The sequence below is a fragment of the Gracilinanus agilis genome, chromosome 4 (assembly GCF_016433145.1).
Source record: "Gracilinanus agilis isolate LMUSP501 chromosome 4, AgileGrace, whole genome shotgun sequence".
Taxonomy (NCBI): domain Eukaryota; kingdom Metazoa; phylum Chordata; class Mammalia; order Didelphimorphia; family Didelphidae; genus Gracilinanus; species Gracilinanus agilis.
Window position 1 is genome coordinate 22,002,902 of NC_058133.1, and position 22,301 is coordinate 22,025,202.

Below are 22,301 nucleotides of genomic sequence, written 5' to 3' on the forward strand. Positions count from 1 at the left end.
AACACAGAATAAAGATGAGTGCCACAAAGAAGTTGAGAAAGCAGCGGGATGGACTGAAAGTAAAAGGTGGCATTTGTCATATGCTTTAAAAGGAAAGCCAGCTGTGCACAGCAGAGCTGAAGTTTTTTACAACCCTCTCAGCTCTATTGAGTGTCTCAAAGTGCTCATCTTAATTGATGTTGGTTAAATTCAGATATATACATACATACATATACATATACATATATATATATACACAGACACACACACACACACACACACACACACATACACACATAATTTATTTATTTATTGGTTTATTTGTTGTTTATCTATTTATTTGTTTTAGTGAAAGGTGGTTAAGCCCATAAATGTCACTAAGTTCGTTCTACAACAAAAGCTACAGTACTGCCCACTGACTTGCCAAATCCCCAACACTTAGCCCAGTGCCTGGCAAATAGTAGGATACTGGGAAATGATGTCCAAAAACAAATCACATTTGCAAAAGTTCCTATAATCTCAGCTGGTCCAGCTCATCTCTGAAAAGAATCTCCTTAACTGCAACCTTAAAAATTGGTTACCCATCCTCCAGTGGGAGAATCTGAGAGAGCCCAAGTCACTTTGTGTTAAGTATTGCAGCCCAATATGACCTTTCAGAATTTTTTCTATATAATTCTGTGTGGAATCACTCAATTACATGCTAAGCTCTCTCAAATGAAGAGGGAACCTTTGGAAAAACAGAACCTTCACTGATATATTACCTGCCTGAGATGACTTCGGGTGCTGCATAATTTGGAGACCCACAGCTTGTTCTCAGAAATTCACCATCTGACATCATATTTGATAAACCTGAAAATAAAAATATGATTTACCTAGTGCTAAATAATTGTAATGTTTAAATATCAACATCAACAGAAGCCTTAAATCTATCAGGAATATACTGCCTTTCCATGTGTCATTCATCCCATTTTTAAAAATACATATGTATATATTATGAAGAACTATGTGAAAAGGAAATGTTTATGGGCATTTTCAAGCAGAAATAGTCATTTATTAATATTGCTTGAAGTCATGGAAGGAAGAAAAAGAAAATATCATTAAAAGACAAATCAAATTTTGAAGCCTATGGAGCTTTGAATGTTAGTTCACTTTTCATAATAAAGAGATTTCAAATAAATTATTTCCCAAATATCATGAGAATAATTTAAGTAAACACGGCTGCATGGGAGTTGACTTATTTTGACAGTTAAAAGAAGGAAAGTGCAGTCCCAAAACCTATCAAAGAAATCCCAGTTCTAAGTTCAAATTTGACCCCAGACACTTTCTAGCTGTGGACCCTGGACAAGTCACTTACCCCCAACTGCCTAGCCCCTTCCACTCTTCTGCCTTGGAACCAATACATGGTATTGATTCTAAGACAAAAGGTAAGGGTTTCAAAAAAAAAATGTTTTTTAACCTTCCAAAAGACCCTGCTCTGACACTAACAGGCTACAGAAAATTCTAGAAAAGTTGCTTCCCATGTCAGGACTTCAATTTTATCATTTGAAAAAAAAAAGGAAGTTGAAGTGGATGATCTTGAAAGCCCTCTCTCAGCTTCATTTTTTATATTCTAGATTTATTGATTTTACATTACAAACACGTATAGATACTCTTGGTGGTCCTTGACAGGTCCCTTGAAACAAAGTGAAGCAATTAACAATACAGAAACCACATCTGAAGGTACATATAGTGTTTCTCTCCTGTAAATTCCTCCTTACTTTGGTAGTTTCTCAATGAAGAGAAGTCTGTTTTCTCATTCTCCAACCTCCCACCCCATTGGAAAAAGAAAAAAAGAGAAATAAATATGCAAAGTCAAGCAAAACAAATTCCCTCATTAGCTCCATAGAAAAATGTCTCATTCTGTCCCCAACAATCTATCACCTCCCTGAAAGAAGGCAGGTGCCATGTTTCCTTACCAGTCCATTGGAATCATGTTGAACGTAATTCTTACAGCTTTCAAATTTGTCTTTACAATATTGTTACCCATAGAATCTATTCCTTGAGATCACCTCATTTGATTCTTCATCAGTTTCTCAAAGTCCTCAGAATTGTTCATTTTCCTAATAAAGACGTTACACTATAAACTGATCTGACTCTGCTCTGCTGACTTCCCTCTCTATCAGTTCAGATAAATTTTTTTCATATCTCTAAAATCATCTGTTTCTCTGTTTCTTATAGTGCAAGTGTTCCTTCTCATTCATATACCACAACTTATTCAGCATTCTTCAATTTCCAATTTTTATCCCTAAAAAAAATTGCAGCAAGGTAGCACAATGGCTAGAATGCAAGATCTGGAGTTAGAAAAACTAGGTTCAAGGGCGGCTAGGTGGCTGGATGGATTGAGAGCCAGGCCTAGAGATGGGAGATCCTGGGACCAAACCTGACCTCAGATACTTCCTAGCTGTGTGACCCTGGGCAAGTCACTTGACCCCCATTGCCTAGCCCTTACCATTCTTCTGCCTCAGAGCCAATACATAGTATAGATTCTAAGTTGGAAGGTAAAGTTTTTTGTTTTTTTTTTTAAATAAAAAATAAAAAAAAAAAAAAACTGGATTCAAATCTAGCTTCATTTACTTCCTAACTATGTGATCTTAGTCAAGTCATGACTTGTCTAACTCAATTTCCACAATTATAAAATGGGGATAATGATAACATCTACCTCTAGGTTAATGTGCTGACTAAATGAGATAACATTTGTTAAGCACTTAGCCCAGTAGCTGGCACTAATTTATTTATGATATGACCTTTTATATTTAGCTCGCATGTCCATTTGGAGATTAGGTATGAGGTGTGAGGTGTCAGCCTAAATCTAATTCTTCTAAATCTAATTTCTCCATATGTCCTCTAGTTTTTCCAATAGTTTTTTATCAAGTAGTGATTCTTTATCTCAGTAGTTAGGGTATGTGTGCTCATCAGATACTAGGTACTAGACATATTTTCTATTTGGTTTTTATATGTTGCGTACTTAAATTGTTCCAATGACTGAGCTCTCTGATTTTTAACTAGGTCTTTCTGAAATCTCCCTATTCATCATTTCTCATAGAACAATACTGTTCCATCATAATTGTATGCCACAACTTGTTCAGTCATTCCCCAACTGATGAATATCCCTTTTCCAACAAAAATGAATATCTTATTTTGTTAAGTTTTTTGTACATTTATTAATATGATCACATAATTTTTGTTCATTCTGTGACCAATACAGTTAAGGTTTTAGTTTTCCTAATGTTAAGCAAATCCTGAATTCTTGGTACAAAACTAAATTATCCATAGTGTATATACACTTGTGATATTTGTTTTAGCCTCCTTGCTAATATTTTATTCTAAATGTTTCCAATAATGTTCATTAGTGATATTGGTCAATAGTTTTCTTTTTCTGCTTCAGTTCTCCCTGGTTTAGTACCAAGACCATGTCAGGGTTGAAGAAAAAAACATAGGATCCCTTCTTTTGACAGATATATAAGTATATGGATATTCTACAAACACACATTGCAAATAGTTCTTGTAATAATGGAATTATTCTCTGCTTGATAGAATTCATTTCTAAATCCATATGGTCCAAGAATTTTTCCCTTTGAAAATTTATTTATGACTTCTTTAATTTCTTCCTCCAAAAATGAGTTACATAAATATTCTATTTCTTGTTTTGTTTTTCTGGGTATTTTGTATTTTTGTAAATACTCATTTCCTGTATTTAAGTTGTTAGTCTTCTGGAAATAGATGTTGGGAATATATGTTGAACAAAATTTTTCTAATGATATCCATTTTTATTTCCTTTATGGATTCTCTCTTTTTACTTTTGATGGCCAATAATTTCATTTTCTTCTTTTTGATCAAATGAGTTTTTTTTTTCAAAAACTTCTAGTTTTATTTATTAATTTGATGGACTTTTTCAATTTTGCTAATCTCTTCTTTATCTTTTATTATTTAAAATTTGGTGTTTCCTAGAGGGTTTCTCATAAATTTGTTTTCCAATATTTTTTACTGTATGCCCAATTGATTGATCTGTTCTTTCTCTTTTTTTATATAAAAGCATTTAGAGACATAAAATTTCCCGTAAGAACCATATCAAGTATACCCCTAGAATTTTCTCATGTAGATTTATTATTGTCTTTACTACTTAATGAAACTATTGATCTGGGATTTATTTTTGACCCATCAGTTCTAGGGGACTAAGCTATAAATTCTCTAGTTGATTTCTAATCCTTTTTTTAAGTGGCTTCCATTCAACTACACTGTTATTTTATTATTATTTTATGTTCTCTAGATGAAATGTCACTAATCTTGTGTGTCAGGGAGTACAGCATATACGTTTCAGAAGATTCTACTAAACAAAGCCCCCACATCGCAGGCCCCCAAAGCTTGCCAAGCTCCTTGGCGGGGGTGTAGTGGGGAGGGAGATGTCACTACATTGGCCCACTCCCCCAAATATCAGCAGCCGCTTTCACATTCCTGGCATCCTGTAGGAGTCACGTACCAAAGTCAGCAATCTTGGCATTCATGTGGGCATCTAGCAGCACATTCTCGGGTTTCAGGTCTCTGTGAACAACCATATGTCTGTGACAATAATCCACAGCAGAAAGAATCTGCTGAAAAAGCCTCCTGGCCTCTGTCTCTTCGACCTGTCAGACACAAAAGAAATGACATTAAGATACACTGAATATTCACTCACTGAGAGAACTGTGACTTTAGAGGGCATCTTCTGTTAAACAGAATTTATCACAATCTTGGACTTCAAGAAAAAAGACAAAAAAAAGCTTTCTATTAACAAAACATAGAGACTGATTGCTCTATCCTGATGCAGAAGTGATTTTCATTCCTTAAGTGCCTACAGGAGGCTAGGAACTACATGAAAGAGCCTGATCTGAAAACGTACACTAACCTAAGCAGTTGTGTCCAATTATGGGTATGCAAAAGAATATTTTGTAGTGTCTGCTATGATATGAAATTTCCATCCTAAAAATATTAACAGAATTTCTGCTTTGTTTCATAAATATATGTCTTTTTTTTTTTTTTTTAATTTTAAACCCTTAACTTCTGTGTATTGACTTATAGGTGGAAGAGTGGTAAGGGTAGGCAATGGGGGTCAAGTGACTTGCCCAGGGTCACACAGCTGGGAAGTGTCTGAGGCCGGATTTGAACCTAGGACCTCCCATCTCTAGGCCTGGCTCTCAATTCACTGAGCTACCCAGCTGCCCCAATATATGTCTTTTAAACAGAGAGAGGGAGAGAGAGAAAAGAAGAGGAGAAAGGGAAGGGGGAAGAGAGAGAGAGAGAGAGAGAGAGAGAGAGAGAGAGAGAGAGAGAGAGAGAGAGAGAGAGAGAGTCCCATCCAAGTAACAGCTTTTGTATGTGTAAAATTCAGCATGTTTGCTTAGGGACCACCATAGAGGTAACCCCAATTTTCTGAGTACGATGCATGAAAAGAACACTGATAATTTTAATTTTTAGATATTTGAGGCCTTCCAGCTAAAATTTAAAACCTGAAAACATTACAAGAATGCTTTTAAAAAATAATAAATAAAACAAAGCAATCCACCAACACTTTTGTCTCCTTTGGCCTTATAGACAAAATATCATGTCACTCACCCGTCCATGTTTACAGATGTAGTCAAATAATTCACCACCAGATACGTATTCCATTACCATAAAAAAGTCAGTCGGGGTACTGATGACTTGGTATCTTTTAGAGAAAAATGGAGAGAATTTAGAAAAAATTAATTTGCGTAAAAATAACTTTAAATATCAACAACCTTTTCTAGTACTATATATAAGAGCTTAATATCTTAAGACAATCAAAAATATAATCATTCTGTCTTAGATCATACCTTCCACTAACCCCACAAAAACTTCAAAAACAATTTCTCTTTTAATTTGTCTCTTTAACGCAAACCTAAGGGCCCTACATCATTTCACAAAACAGATTGACTTTCTCCTAAAAGACAGCACTGAGTGAACGTAAACATTTTTTAAGCACAATTCACATGTCTTTGGTTTTCAACGATTCACAAAGCACTTCATTCATTCACAAAATATTTTCCTCATGCCAATGGTACAAGGGATAGCGTTTTTACATATTACCATTACTTCCTTTTTATAGATGAGAAAAAAGAAGGCCAAGAGCTTCAATTGGCTTGTTTCAGTAGACAAGAGTGTATGTTAGAAGGGTTGAGATACAAGCTAATGGCTTCTGGCTCTAAGTATGGCACTCTTTACACTTTAAAAAAAAAATGCTTTTAAGGGGGCAGCTGGTAGTACAGTGGTTTGAGAGTCAAGCCTAGAGACAGGAGATCCTAGATTCAAATCTGGCCTCAGTCACTTTCTAGCTCTGTGACTGGGCAAGTCACTTGACCCCCATTGCCTAGCCCTTACCTCTCTTCTGCCTTAGAACCAACATACAGTATTGATTCTAAAGTGGAAGGTGAAGGCTTAAAAAAAATAAATGAATGAATGAATGATTTTTTTTTAAGGGTTTATACCTTTAATTTTATTCTCTCTACATGTTGTTCTCGCTAGCATTTCTGGAATCATGTCACAATGGTGGGAATAAGAGAGTAGCCTGCTCCACCCTGATGAGCATTAGGCATGCTTTTAATGCTTCTTCATTGCAAACAATGATAACTTTGGGCTTTAAATATATGCTTTTAATAGTAGAATCCTATGCTTTTCATTTGGGGAATTTTTAACATAAGTAAGAGCTGCATTTTGTCAAAGGCTTTGTTCAGCATTTATTGAATTAATTATGTAGCTTCTGTTATCTTTCTTGTTAATATAATTGAATAGATAAACTTTTTTTCCTGATGCTGAATAATCTTTGTATTCCTAGTATGAATCTTTGGTCAAAATGAATTCTTTTCTGGATATGCTATTGTTATTGTCTCCTGGCAGGAATTTTTTTCTTAATGTTTCATCCTGGGCATGTTTGTAGGTGGGTGAGAAGCAGCCAGTAGAAAGGCAAACTGAAAAGTAGAGCAATGCAATGATTGCGGAGGCAGCCCACTGAAAGAGAGGGAAGAGCCAGAAGAGTGGAGGGATTTGGCTTGACAGGTCAAGAACGGCTTGACAAGAAAATCTTTTCACCAGAAACTAGAATAAATGAGGTAGGGAAGATGATAGCAAGGATCTTGCCATGGTAGGGTAGGGAAGGCCAGGAAGCTAACTGGGAAAGGTGACTGTTTTCTCAGGGAAGTATGAGGCAAGGTTCTCTGATGGAGAGGATCATGGAGAGGATGATTTGGAGGCTAAAAGAGATGAAGTCTGAGTACCTGTGGGAAATGAGAGGGATAGTTATTTAATGCCACTTCAGTCCAAGATGCCTGCCTGAGTGAGAGGCAGACTCCCCAGGGCTTGCCTACCAACTCTAGCAAAAACCATAAAGTTGATATCAGACCAAATAATGATTGAGAAATCCAAGGTGAAACTACAGTCATTTAATTTTTCTACCTCAGACCTAAACAAAAAGTCAGCCAGAAATCCAAAGGAATGAGAAAGGAGGTAAGAAGTACTAGCACAGGGATCCCTCAAGAGTCTATCTCAATTTCCTCATTTGTAAAACAGGCATAGAAAGTATCCTATCTACCAGGTTGTTATGAGGATAAAATAATATTATATTTTAAATGCTAGCCATGATCACTACTACTACTACTACTACTACTACTACTACTACTGCTACTGCTACTACTACTACTACTGCTACTGCTACTGCCACTACCACTACTACCACTACTACCACTAGTACATCACAACTGCAACTACTACCACTCTTCTTCAAACTATGGAGCATCATAGAAAAATGTTTAATACTTCCATTATAGATAATTATATAAATATTACTTAAATAGCTCTACAATTGTAACCAGCCTAAAAATATATTCTTCATGGTGACGTTGTAACTGTTGCCAAATTCCTTAGTTGGGCTTTCTCTTTTCCTAAATTCTTTATAAGCACTTGCAAAATCTTGACTAGTTGGATGGTTCACATTATATCCTACTGAGTATAGTAAAAATAAGGAAATTTAAACAATTTTACAAAATAAACAAGGAAGCTTGCAATTGCCTCAAGGTCCTCATTAAGGGTCATTAGCAAAGAGAAAGCATAGAAGATTGGTCTGGATCTAATTTCAGCCTTGATGCCACTCCAGATAAGTACTGGTTGAAGGAACTAGGAGTGTTGAGCCTGGAAAAGAGAATACTTGAGGAATCAGGGACATGATGGCTACCTTTCAGGAAGCTGAAGAATATTCATGTGGAAGAAGAAATTTAATCACAGTAGGCAAACTCTCATGGAAAGCCTTCTGGGGCTGCAGTGCTAGAGATGCAGAACACAAACAAACCCTATCCCTCAAGGACCTCAGAGCCTGCTTGGGGAAACCCAACATTTACACAGAGAAGTAAATGGAAGAACATGGGAAATAGAGAACACCACCAGCTGGGTCTTTCAGGAAAGATTTCAGCAATCAAGAATGGAGATCCTGGGGGCAGCTGGGTAGCTCAGTGGGTTGAGAGCCAGGCCTAGAGATAGGAGGTCCTGGGTTCAAATCTGGCCTGAGACACTACCCAGCTGTGTGACCCTGGGCAAGTCATTTGACCCCCATTGCCTACCTTTACCACTCTTCTGCCTTGGAGCCAATACACAGTATTGACTCCAAGATGAAAGGTAAGGGTTTAATAACAATAATAATAACAATAATAATAATAATAATAATAATAACAACAACAACAACAACAATAATAAAAGAATGGAGGTCCTGAGAGTCAGCCAAAGACAGATAAACAATGTGAGCTCTCTAAGAATGAGACGGGCTGCTTTGGGAGGTCCAGGGTTCCTGCTCACTAGTTCATTTTTAGTGAAAGGTTGGCTAGCCATTTTTGGAAGATGTTTTAGAAGGATTTTCTGCCCCTGCATGTGATGGAACAGATGGTTCTCTGAAGTGCTTTACAAATCTGAAATTCTGAGCTTTTGAAAGGTTTTATTTTAGTGGGTTTTATTGATTGCAACATGACCTTGTTTTCTTGAGAAGTGACTTTTTCTCTAGGGAATTTCTCTTTTTTTCCCCACTTCAATTAGGTGTTCTTCCCCTCTATGCCTTCTCTCTCCCTCCCTCTAACGCATGGCTTCTAAATCCACGTCTCCAGCCCTGATCTTTCTCACGAGCCTTCCGTTCTAAATGTCCAGTGGATTGTTAAGACATTTCTACCTTGACATCTTTCTGGCACTTCATTCACAAAATGTCTAAGACAAAATGTATAGTTCTCTTTGTGACAGCTTCTTCCTGAGTTCAGTCGTGATGCAACTTGATCCAGACTGTCACTGAGATCTTTTTGTAACTTCAAAATTCCGTGATTCCTTGACCTTTCTCCAAATCATCCGATCCTTACAATACTTCCCTTCTCTGTCACATCCAATGAGTCACAAAGTATTGGTGCATCTTCTTTTGTCACCTCTCTGGAAAAAGTGACTGTATTCCCAATGCTGCTATCCTAGCTCAGGCCCAATTATCTCATCCTCGGGTAACTACAACACAGCCTCCTAAATGGCTTCCTTATCTCCAGGTGTATCTTCCCTCTTCAAGCCATCTGATACACCACAGCTAGAGTCATTCTCCAAAGGAGGGCTGGCTGTGCCTTTCCCACTTTCTTAGCTAAAATCCTATGACCAGAAGCAGCTAGCTGACTCAGTGAATAGAGCACAAGGCCTAGAGATGGGAGATCTGGGTTCAAATCTTACCTCAGACACATCCTAGCTGTGTGACCCTGGGCAAGGCACTTAATCCCAGCTGCTTAGCCTTTACTGCTCTTCTGCCTTGGAACCAATACTCAGTATTGTTTCTAAGACAGAAGGTAAGGGGCCTGCCACCAGATCCATCCCAACGTTGGGGCTCCCCTTTAAATCCTACATGTTTCTGTATGTTTGTTGCTCTCTTTTATTCTGTGCTCAAAAGATTTCCTCAAATCACATCTGTAAAGAAAGCCTGCAATGCGTGGCAGCCCTCTTAGCTCTAATGTTCAGGTCTTTCCTGATAATTCTTAAGGATCATTCTATCACAGGGAAGCCATTCTTTATAGTGAGTACAAGTGTGTACAAAACAAAACAAGCCCCTCCAAGATTCTGCTCTCTCTCTCTCAGCCATTGTGCAAATGATCAGACGCTGTTGCTATGCTCACTGCAGGAGTCTTTTCTCTTATGATTCCTTCCTTAAAACAAAAGATGCAATAGGGCTAAATGGATTAAGTCCAGGCAGAAGAGTCAACAGTTTTAAAATATCAAAGCCGGTGACTTTCTGAGCAACTCTCAGTATGGTCCAAAGCATCTCTGTATAAAAATATTCGATAATAAATTATTTTAAATCCGAACTAATACTAAAGTAATGGATTCAAAATCATTCCCTGAAGAAATTTTTAAAATAAAATCAGTAAGATATGAGCTAGCACTAGTTTTTTGGACTTTTTTTGGGGGGGAGGGGAGTGTTGAGTCTTATGATGCTAACTGAAATGGTCTTGTTTATACGAAGGTGAGAGTAGAACCCCTGATCATTAGTGAGATCACCAAGGCATGGGTATAGAGAAAGAAGAGGCCCAGGTGTGGAATGGGGGGGGGGGGTGCTATAGGAAGTCAGTAGGAGGGAACAGGAGCAGGGGGAACAAGAAATCATGCCAGAGGAAAATATTGAGGGCACCAAATTCTTCAAGACAAGTGAGCAAGGAGTTCATTCCAGGCATGGGCAATGGCCAGGACAAGGGCATGAAGGCAAGAGATGTAGTGATGGGTGTATGAAACAATGAGAAAACCAGTTTGGCTAGACCAATGAGTGAGGAAGAGTGAAGCTAAGGTGGGAAAGGCTTTAAAGCCACACAAAGTTCCTATGTTATCCTAAAGCAATTGGAAACTACTGGAGTTCATTGAGTAGGGAAGTAACACAGTCAAATCTGTGCTTAAAGAAAATCACTGTGAGCCCATCAATTGGTGAAAGACTAAACAAACTGAAGTATATAATTGTGATGGAAGGGGGCAGCTAGGTAGCTCAGTGGATTGAGAGCCAGGCCTAGAGACAGGAGGTCCTAGGTTCAAATCCGGCCTCAGACACTTCCCAGCTGTGTGACCCTGGGCAAGTCACTTGACCCCCATTGCCCACCCTTACCAATCTTCCACCTATGAGACAATACACACAGAAGTTAAGGGTTTAAAAAAATAATAATTGTGATGGAATACTTCTGCACCATAAATGAGCAGGCTAATTAAAAAAAAAAAAAACTTGGAAAGAACTACATGGCATAATGCACAGTGAAATGACTGGAACTAAGAGAACATTATAAACAGATACAAATTTAATAGTTGAAGAATAACTTGTGGATGTTTCCTCCAGAGAATGAACTGAAAAATGGAAACATGAAAGACATAATTTTAACATACATGCATCTGTTTGCTGGATGACACCTTCTATGATGAGGGGAAGGAAGAGAAGACCTAAGATACCTGTAAATAAATTATATTAATTTTAAAAAATAAATCATGGGGCAGCTGGGTAGCTCAGTGGAGTGAAAGTCAGGCCTAGAGACAGGAGTTCCTGGGTTCAAACCCGGCCTCAGCCACTTCCCAGCTGTGTGACCCTGGGCAAGTCACTTGACCCCCATTGCCCACCCTTACCACTCTTCCACCTATGAGACAATACACCAAAGTACAAGGGTTTAAAAAAAAATAAAAATAAATCATGTTGTGAGTTGAATGAGAATATTGCATATAATAACAGCAATATCACAACATTGATAGCCTGTGAAAGACTTGGCTCCCCTGAGATCCAAGTCAGTCCCAAAGGACCCATGACACAAAATGCTCTTCACCTCCAGAGAGAAGTGATGAACTCTGAGTGCAAATTGAAGTTGCATTTTTTCATTTTGTTTTTTGCTTTTTTTTTTTTTTTTTTGGTATTATGACTAATCTGGAAATATGTTATACATGATTTCACATGTCTAACTAATATACTATTGTTCAGTCATTTCAATTGTGTCTGATTTACTGAGAACATCTGGGGTTATCTTAGCAAAGATGCTAAAGTGATTTTGCCATTTCCTTCTCCAACTCATTTTATAGAGGAGGAAACTGAGGCAAATAGGATAAAATGACTTGACCAGGACCACACAGGTAGTAGTAACTCAAATCAGATTTGAACTCAAGAAAAAGAATCTTCCTGACTCCTGCTCTGTGCTCTATCCTCTGTGAGGATCCTGGGCAAGTCACTTCACCCTGTTTATTAATAGGTTTTTGAGGCTAGACTGATATATTGCTCACCTTCCCAATGGGTAAGGTCTGGGGATAGAGACATTTTTAAAAGAAATCTTTTTGGCAGGTACGTGGAAGACGACAGGGTAAAGAACGAGACTGGAGGCAGGCAGACCAGTTGGGAGCCATTCCAAGAGCCGGCTCTGTTTTTGAACACTGTTTTGAATAACTGAGGCAGATGAGTGAAGCAAAACAGAGACGGTTTCTCCAGCCACTGTAGCAGCCATGTGCTGGCATGGGGCACCCTTGGCTCACCCAAAGAGGAAATTGAATAGAGGGAAGCAAGGAATTCTAGTAAGGCCACACAATCAAGTTCAAAAATAAAAGAAAAAATCATTTTAAGCCCCTACTCTGGACAGAGTACTGGGCTAGGCACTGGGGGAAGCAGTCGCTCCACAAAAGAGCCTTTACAGGCTGGGGAGACTGAGTCACTTGGATAATGATAACGTACAGTGTTATATTACAAAAGGACAAATCTCAGAGTAACTAGTTCAACCCAGACACCAATAAAAATTCCTTCTAAGATTTACCTGACAAATGACAGACAACCAAACTTTACCTAAAACCCTAATTCCAGAGGTGCTCTGTCCCACTTCTGAACAGTTCTAACTGCTAGGCAGTTTTTTCCATTAATCCTAAATGTGTTCTATAACTTTGACTCACTGTTCCTCTTTCAGCTCTCTGGGCCAAGAAGAACAAGTCCCCTCACATACACGTGACAGCCCTGCAAATCTCTGAGGAGAGTTTTGAGGCTTTCAAAGTCGATCAGTTGACCTAAAAAGCATTTGAGCAGTACCTACTTGGGCCAGGCACTCTGCTAGGTGCCAGAGAAACAAAAATAAAAATGAAATTATTTGGCCTGGGGTTGGGAGGTCCTGGGTTCAAATCTGGCTTCAGACATTCCCAGCTGTGTGATCCTGGGCATCTCAGTTAACCACCATCTCCTAGCTCTTCTGCCTTAGACCCAATATACAGTATTGATTCTAAGGTAGAAGATAAGAGTTTTAAAAAAGTAATTAAGTAAACTAATTTTTTAAAAATGAAACAGTTCATGCTCTGGAGAAACCAGCTCTGTGGTAGAAACAACCCATGTGCAGATAAGTGAACACAAAACACAAACAAAAGGAGGGCACACAGAATTCTGGGAGAGTGGAGAGAGGGAAGAGGAAGAGACCAGGAAACATTTCTTCTAAGAATCAGTCTTTGAACGGAGAGGAGTCTGGAAGAAAGCTTGTCATTCCACAAGGCAGAACAAGGAAGAACAGCCCACACCTGAGCACGTGAGAGTACATGTAAAGGAATGGAGGTGGGAAATGCCGAGCCATGGCCAGGAAATAACACCTCAGGCCAGGCAGGTGAGAACACTGCTGCCCTTGGCCTCAGCCCTGAGTAGACTAGCTGAGCACTGCAGTCAAATCTCAGAACCTCCTGATCTTTCTCCCTAAGCCCTTCCTCCTTACCCCCATCTTCCCTATCATCCCCCACTCCTTGAGGCTCACAGCCTTGCAGTCATCCCAGGCTGTTCTCTCTCTCTCACCTCCCCTCATATGGTGCCAAGGCTTGTTAAATGCACCTTTGCAACATCTCTCCTCTAACCCTGGTCCACCCTGGCACAGGCCCTCATCACTTCACAGCTGGCCTGGAGCAGGAGCCGCTGGGGGTTCTGTCGGCCTTGAGTCTCTCCCAGCTCCAGGCCAGCCTCCCTTCAGCCACCAAAGGGATTAAGCACAGAGCTGGCCATAAAGCACATCCACTCTCAGGCTCAGTAACTAGTTATTGCTTCCAGGATTGAATACAAAATCCTGCCGGCTATTTAAAGCTTCTCACAGCCTGGCCCCCTCCTACCTTTCCAGGCTTCTTACACTTCTGTCCCCAACACGTCCCCTTGAATCCAGTGATGCTGGCCTCCTGACTGTCCTCCACGTTTCAGCTCAGGGCATTCTCTTGGGCTGTCCCCCTGTCTGGAATGCTCTCCTTCCTCCCTCCAAGTGCAGACCTCCCTGGCTTCTTCCAGGGCCCAACAGGAATTCCAGCCTCCGCAGGAAGCTTTCCTTTAAGCCCTCTTAACGACAATGTCTTCTTCCCTGTCAGTCAAATGTTCCCCACTTATTCCAGGTACGGCTTGTTTGCTATGTTTCTATGGTGACTCCCTCTTAGACTGTAAACTCCTAAAGGACAGGGATTGTCTTTTGCTTCTTTTTGTATCCCCAGAACTTAGCAGAGTGCCTGGCACATAGTAGGTGCTAAATAAATATTTATTGACTGATTAATTGGTGCAGTTTTAAGTTTCAATAGCTTTATACTACACTAAGACTTCCGGGACATCTTGTATCAATCAATACCAAGTTGTTAAAAGCGAGGTAGTGTCAGGCTCAGGAGCAATAGTTAATAAAATGTCATCCCAAAAGATGACGCTTGGGGCAGCTAGGTGACTCGGCTTCCAAGCCATGTGGCCCTGGGCAAGTCACTTAACCCCCATTGCTAGTCCTTACTGTTTTCCTGCTTTGGAGCCAATACACAGTTTGATTCTAAGATGAGATGAATGAGTAAAGCTTTTTAAAAATTAAAATAAAATTAAAAAATGATGCTTGAGCTACATCTTGAAGGAAGTCAAGTATTTATGAGGTGGAGGTGAGGACAGAGCATAGAAGTGGGAATCTTTAGCCTACGGGAAAGGCGATTTAGAGGGGACATGATAGATGACTTAAGGGTTATTATCAAAGGGAAGTGGATTGCCTGGTCCTTGAGGTCAGATCTAGAAAGGTTCCAAAAGTCAAAATCAGTGGGATGGAAGAGAAAGCTTTTAAACAATTGGAGCAACTCAAAAATGGAAGAGGTGGGTAGCTAGCAGTCAGGTACAATACAGACAACATTATTGGTAGTTTATGAGGTTGGACTAAATTTCCCCTCAATATCTCTCCCATCTCAGGTTCTGTGATTGTGTGTGTGTGTGTGTGTGTGTGTGTGTGTGTGTGTGTGTGTGTGCAGACCCTCACCCTGTTACAACTTAATTTATTTCATAAAATCACAGAATTTTCAGTGTCAGAAGAACCCATCTAATCCATCCCACATCCGATAAATGAGATGGCCTCCCCAGTACAACATAAGAGACAACGGTCATCCATTTGTGCCAGCATCTGGCCAACTGGTGTCAAACTCCAGCAGAAATGGAGATCACTGAACCATACCTAAGTATCCCTGCAAGCTGCATCCTATCTTATAAAACCACACACTATCTATTTTCTATTGTATTTTATTTATTTTCTTAAATATTTCATTTACAATTTTGACTGGTTCCATAGCACTTGGTAGCCTTTGGACCTCAAGTTGGGCATCTCTGATCTAGACAATACTACTTGATCCTTTCCTTTTTTAAAAAAAAACCCTTATCTTATCTTCCATCTTAGAATTAATACTATATATTGATTCCAAGGCAGAAGAGTGGTAAGGGTGGGCAATGGGAGTTAAGTGGCTTGCCCAGGGTCACACATCTAGGAAGTATCTGAGGCCAGATTTGAACCCAGGACCTCCCATCTCTAGGCCTGGCTCTCTTCTCACAGAGCTACCTCCTTCCTATTTTACTGCACAAGATATCATCCTTTTAGTAATGCTCCCTAGAGCATTGCCACAATTCAGTCTAGCTCAGTAGCCTAAAGTCTGCAAGTTTCATTCTGCTCCTAAAAAAGCGGCCCATTGCTACTTCCCGAATCCTGTCCTGGCTCTCCCACTCTCCACACAACCACAAAGATCACAGATAGAGGCTCTGCAATGAGGCAGCTTTTTCAGTTCAGGGAGAGGTGGGTCATCTGGGCCAGGAGACTTGAACAGATCCAGGTCTCGCTTGTAGTCTTTACACATCTGCTCTCTGGGTGCCTTTAATCCATTTTTCAAACTGATACCACAGTAAAGTCCTCACCGACTCTCTTCCTACTGAACTCTGGGATCGAGTCCCTGGTAGATACTTTGTTCTGTTTATTATGTGAGAGACCGCATGTGGAGGAGGAGAGGAGCCCAGCCTGCTGGCGCCAGAAGAGCTGGACTCCACTCCTATCTCTCCTCTTTACAAGCTGCGTGAATCTGGGCAAGAAACAACTCACCGATGCCTCAGTAACCCCAACTGTAAAATTAGAATATTAATACCTATAGTAGGAACCCCACAGGATTGCGATAGGACCTTTGCAAACTTTGAAGTACTATATAGTACCAGTTATGGTTAATATTATAATGATCACATTAGGAATGCGTTACGGACTTACTTTAAGAGTTGGTAAGTGAGGTCGAAGAAAGAATGGGTGGTGATGAGGGAAGGAGGGATCTTGGGGAAGGCTTCCAGAAGATGTGGAACGTGAGTTAAAATTTAGAAGATGGGGGAGAATTCCAAAGACCAAGAGGAGAAGCAAGGAGGAGATATAAGGAGCAATAGGTCAGAACGTAAGGAGGTAGGATGGGCAATGCCTGTGTAGGGAAGAGAGAGCAGTCCAGTTTAATTGGACCGGAGGACAATGCAAGGGAGCAATAGTAGGCTAGAAAAGGAGAGTGTTACCAGAGTGCCAAGTTGCCTTAAATGTCAGGGAAGGAAGAATTGACTCTGTTCAATAAGCAGGGTCATGATCGCCACTGCAGTTATATGAGGGGAACATGAGCAAGATAGGGCTTACGGAAGGCGTTCTTGTTAGCTTTATGAAGAACAAGTTAAAAGGGACGGAGAGAAGATGAGCATAAAGGTCAGGAATGGTGTCGTTGGCAGACATTCCTGAGGGACAAGCATGATGCCAGGACAGGTGCAGATATATGACATGGTACAGAAATGAGCTGAATCAGAAGGCTCTGATGAATGCTGGGCTAGAAGAAGGAAAGGATAGGAGTGTTCTACAAGATTTCCGTGCTCTGAACATGGGAGGCCAGGAGAATGAGCCTGGCATAAAGAATCTGGGCAAGAAACAACCTGCCTGTGCCTCAGTAACCCCAACTGTAAAATTAGAATAGGATGAGCCAATTTTAAGAAGAAAGGCAAAGAAGTGGAAACCGAGATAGCATTCAATGAATGAGGAAGCAGACAAACTAAATGATTTTCTACGAATGGGATGGAAGGCTATTGTGCCACAAGAAATAGCAAAGAGGATGGTTTCTGAGGGAGCTCTGTACAAACTGAGGCAGAAGGAAGTGAGTAGAATGAAAAGAACAATTTTTGCTGTACCTACAATGCTGTCAAAAATGAATCGCTTTAAAAAACTTAACAGCAAGTCAACACAATAGCAAACCCTGATTCCAGAGAAGCCTTGATGAATAACCTAAACTCCCTCCTGACAGAAGAATGAGGGATAAAATATGCAGAATTGGTTTTGCTTGACTATCTGGATTTCTTCAGTGGGACGAGGGAGAAGAGGAAGAGAGAAAAATACATTTTCAATTAGAACATGGAATCGAATTTTTAAACAAGAGGAGCAGGGAGCTTGGTTTTCGGCATGTTCGTGCAGAGATGTGGGGGCTAGGAGAGGAAAACCACACAAGAGTCACATGGGAGCTGTCACCGATTTGGTGACCAAGGAACACTGTCCCACAGATACAGGCAGCAGACGCAGCAACCAGTGCTCAGAGAACAAGGGAAAAGAATCGTTGCTGGGTTGTTCTGTAGCCTTAGTTCTATTTGGCCACATTTTCCCTAATTCTGTTTTATTTTATTTTTCTATTTTGCCCCCACCTCATCTGTTTCCTCCTCTAAGATAAAATAGTGAGGAGATGAGCAAGCAAAAGGGAATCTTGTCCAGAAGCTTCAACAGAGAGCAGGGAAAAGAACTTGGAGAAGGCCAAGCCCCAGGCAGTGACCAGATGAAGAAAAAAAGAGTCCCAGACTGTTTAAATGGTAAGTGCAGAATCAGATTGTTATGCTTAGATGCATGAGGAATTTCCCCATTACTCCTTTCAATTCCTCCATTCCTGGAATTATGATGATTGAAGTCTAATCAGTGAAACTAACACTTAAGGTGTCTCCAGGCAACTCTCTCCGAGATAAGCCTCTTCCACATATCCAGTGTCTGTGGCCTCTAAGACATTCTGCAGCATCAGTCCTCCCAGGATAAGATACCCAGAGCCTCCCAACCCCCATTACCTTCTCCAGCATGAAAACAGCACTGCTTTGCCCCAACCTATTATGAGGCAGCCTTCCAGGGACAACCGGATGTGAGGTTGGACTCTGGCCTTGCCTGGTCTAGTTCTGTGTCCCCTACAATGGCGATTTTTCCTACCACTGAAACTTTGCTTGGATTCATTTCTCTATGGCGATCACTCTCTTACTCCCTTATGCGTATTATCCCCTACCCCAACGATTTTGAACCCTTTCTCCCCGTCTCCTTTCGAGGAGTCAGAACACTCCTCGATCTCCATTGTCACTTCTTAACTCTCCCTCCAACCATCACTAAACCATTCCTCCTTGGAGGTGATATCCAAATTCATCACCAAATCTCCATTTTAATGGCCCTTATTTATGCCTGAAGTATGACTGTTCATCTCTCCCTTCTCCCAGTCCCCCACTAAATAAACGCCAGTGGTTGCATCTTAAGTCTCCTGTTTAGCACTTCAAGCTCTCCAAAAGCTGGTCCCCTCTTTCCTTCCCATCTTCCTACCCTTACTGCTTTCCACTCCCTCACCATTTCGCTACAAAGATGATGGCTCAGATATGACACCCCCATCTCTATGCCTGCCTGTCCTGTCTCTTAAATGTGCTGCTTACTCACAGATCACCTCAAATATCACAGTCAATAGGGGGCTTTTTCCTGTTATCCTTTTTAGCTGACTGTTTTCCCTCTGAGGCATTGCAACCTCCATCTGCTCTGTCTACACCTTTTCCGCATCTCATTATTTGCATGTTGTATCTCCATGAGAAAGTGAGCTCCTCTAGAGCAGATGCTTAGCACCATCCCTGGTACATAGTAAATACTTAATAAATGTGTGTTACCTATTGGGGGAACTGTGAACTGGTCCAATCATTTTGGAGAGCAATCTGGAATTCTGCTCAAAGAGTTATCATTTTGTGTATATCTTTTGGCCCAGAAATATCACTATTAGGTTTATTTCCTAAAGTGATCAGGAAAAAAGGAAAAGAACTTGCATGTTCTCAAATATTTAGAGCTGTTTCTTTGTGGTGGCAAAGAACTGAAAAATGAAGGGATCTCCATTAATTGGGGAACAGCCAAACAAGTTGTGGCATATGATGGTGACAGAATACTATTATACCAAAACAAAAAAAAAAAATGATGAACAGGTTAATTTTGGGAAAAAATGGAAAGACCTATATGAAATTATGAATAGTGAAATGAATAGAACCAAGAAGAGAACATCATATAAAGCAACAGAAATATTGTTTGAAGAATGACTGGTATATGTCCACCTCCAGAGAAATAACTGATAAACAGAAATAAATAAGATGTCAAATGATACCTTTTCTAATGGGAAGTGGAGAAGGATGGAGGGAGTTAACTGGGTATTTTAATGTAATAAACAAAGAAATGATTTTTTTAAAAAAATGAAATAAAATCACTGTGTGTTACTTGACTGAATCTAATTCATAAAACTGTATCCAACCTTAAGATGAAAAATCAAGTCAATCTTTAGTCCTTGGAACTTTATAATTCTTTTCAGTATTAACAGCCTCCATTGTCCAAATATTTCATTTCAGGCTTCTAAGGATTTCCTAATTTCTGTTTTTCAGAGAGCACTTTAGGGTTGCAAAAATTTTTTCATAAATTGTCTAAGTTGGTCCTCAAAACAACCCCGAGAAGTAAGAAGACAAATTTAATTTCCTCCCATTTTTTAAAAATTCCTACTTTTTTGTCTTAGTAACAATTCTAAAACAGAAAGGCAAAGGATGGGCAATCAGGGTTAAATGATTTGCCCAGGGTCACACACTTAGAAAGTGTCTAAGGCCACATTTGAACTCAGTTCCTTATGACTCCAGGCTTGGTGGATGAACTACCCATTGAGCCACCTAGCTGTCTCTTCCCCATATTTTAAAGACAAAAGGATTGTTGATCTTTAAGATGAAGTGAGCTGCCCAGGGTCACACCATAACCAGTAAGCAAGTGTAGGAAGGGTAAGGCAAACACTGGGCTATTTGACTGTCCATGTAGCACTGGCCACTACGGGATGCAGCCTCTCATTGTCATCTGAATCTAATCATAGGCTTAAACTATGACATTCAGGCTTTCTTTCCCTCCTCCATGAACAAAAAGAAAAGTAAATGTGGGATAGGTGAATGCTCGAGGAGTTTAATTAGGAAAAGTGAAAGCATGGACCCAGGAGTATCAAGTTGAAAATGACCATTAAGTGACCATAATTATGGGAAGGGAGTCAGAGCTCCAGGGGACATTCCTAGACTGTATTCAGGGTCAGAAAACAGAATCATCTGGTTAACAATGGCTTTAAATCCCACGCCCAAAAATAAATTAATTAATTAATTCTGCGTCAGTAAAGGGTTAAAGACAAAATGGGGGAAATTATTGACATCAATTATTATATAATATAAATCTGCCCAAAACCAAGATATATTTTACAATACTAAAAATATCAACTTGTAAATAAATCAACTATCATTTCAAAAAAATTCCCTTCTCGGACTCTTGAAGACATAAAAGTACTTACAGTTTGATAATATGAGGATGTCGGAAGAGTTTCAGATTTTGAATCTCTCTTTTGATTTTTCCAACCACATCCAAACTACGAATCTTCTGTCTATTTAAGATTTTTACTGCCACTTTATGACCCGTCAACTGGTGCTCTCCAACTAAGCAAAAGAAAAAAGAAATTTGAGTAATCCTCTGAATTTTAAAAAGCCATACAACCTATTCCAAACACATTGCCTCCTTGTCCAAAACGCCCTGTCGATGCGTACACGCTCTGTGTCGATGAGGACCCCCCCTCCCATACAGGAGTCCCCCTCCCCTCTTAGCTATGCTTTTGCTTTCCATAGTTTCAAGGTTTGAGGAAGGGGGGAAGCACATGGTTCAAGGACAAACAGACAGAAGACAGGCATATGGGCCAGAGGTCTGGTGGGCAGAGTGGGACAAAAGATCTCCTGTGTGTGTGTGTGTGTGTGTGTGTGTGTGTGTGTGTGTGTGTGTGTGTGTGTGTTTGTGCTCAGGGGGGTGAGGGGTGGGGAGTGGGGGGGTTCCACCTGCAGCAAGGCCTCTCCCAGCAGTTCTGCTTTCATTTGGTACATTTTTTATTAGTGTTTTTTTGAGAGCAGAAGGTTGGAGGCCATGGAGTGTGGAGCCAAGGGGCAGGAGCAGGAAGTACCATGCAGTAAAGTGAATATAGGTGTTAAAAGTTAAAGCTGCGGGGAAGGGGAAAGGTAGATAGAGAGCCAAGCCTAGAGATGGGAGGTCCTGGGTTCAAATTTGACCATAGACACTTCAAAGCTGTGTGACCTTGGGCCAATCACTTAACCTCAATGGCCCAGCCGCAGCCCTTACCACTCTTCTGCCTTAGAAGGGACACTTTAGTATCAAGTCTAAGACAAAAGGTAAGGGTTTAAAAAAAGATTAAAGCAAGAACTGTCCATGGTTTCAGGTATCTACTGGAGGTTGTGAAATGTATCCCTCACAGATAAGGGCTGGAGGAGGACGTCCACCGTACATACTGTGCTATAATGTATAATGCACTTTGTTATTACTGGATTTAATGTTGGTCGTGACTTTCTGTCTTTTTGATTTATCAATTAAACTTGATTACATTATATATACAAGAATGTCACCTTCCATAGCAGCTGTTCCCTTAGGTCTGAGGTTTGAGCTATCCATGGTAGGTCTTAGAACATATCCTTCGCCTATACGGGGACCCTACTGTAATGAGCTTCGACAAGATGTGGCCAATGTGAGAATTTGTTTTGCTTGACTACACACACACACACACACACACACACACACACACATATTTGTTACATAGGTTTGGTTTTTCTTTTTCCATTTTTTCAGTAGGAGAGGAAGAAGAGAGAGAAAAATAAATGCTTGTTA

General features: G+C 40.1%; 1 protein-coding gene across 1 annotated transcript in view; it reads right to left on the reverse strand.

Annotated features, from left to right (window-relative positions):
* Window positions 1-22,301, reverse strand: part of PRKAA2 (protein kinase AMP-activated catalytic subunit alpha 2) — a 65,502-nt gene that overhangs the window by 13,432 nt on the left and 29,769 nt on the right. The window contains exons 2-5 of the mRNA XM_044675910.1: window positions 20,932-21,073; window positions 5,608-5,701; window positions 4,496-4,640; window positions 741-828 (exon numbers count right to left, since the gene is read on the reverse strand). Coding sequence (XP_044531845.1) covers window positions 741-828; window positions 4,496-4,640; window positions 5,608-5,701; window positions 20,932-21,073 — 469 coding nt within the window. The remainder of the gene's footprint in view (window positions 1-740; window positions 829-4,495; window positions 4,641-5,607; window positions 5,702-20,931; window positions 21,074-22,301) is intronic.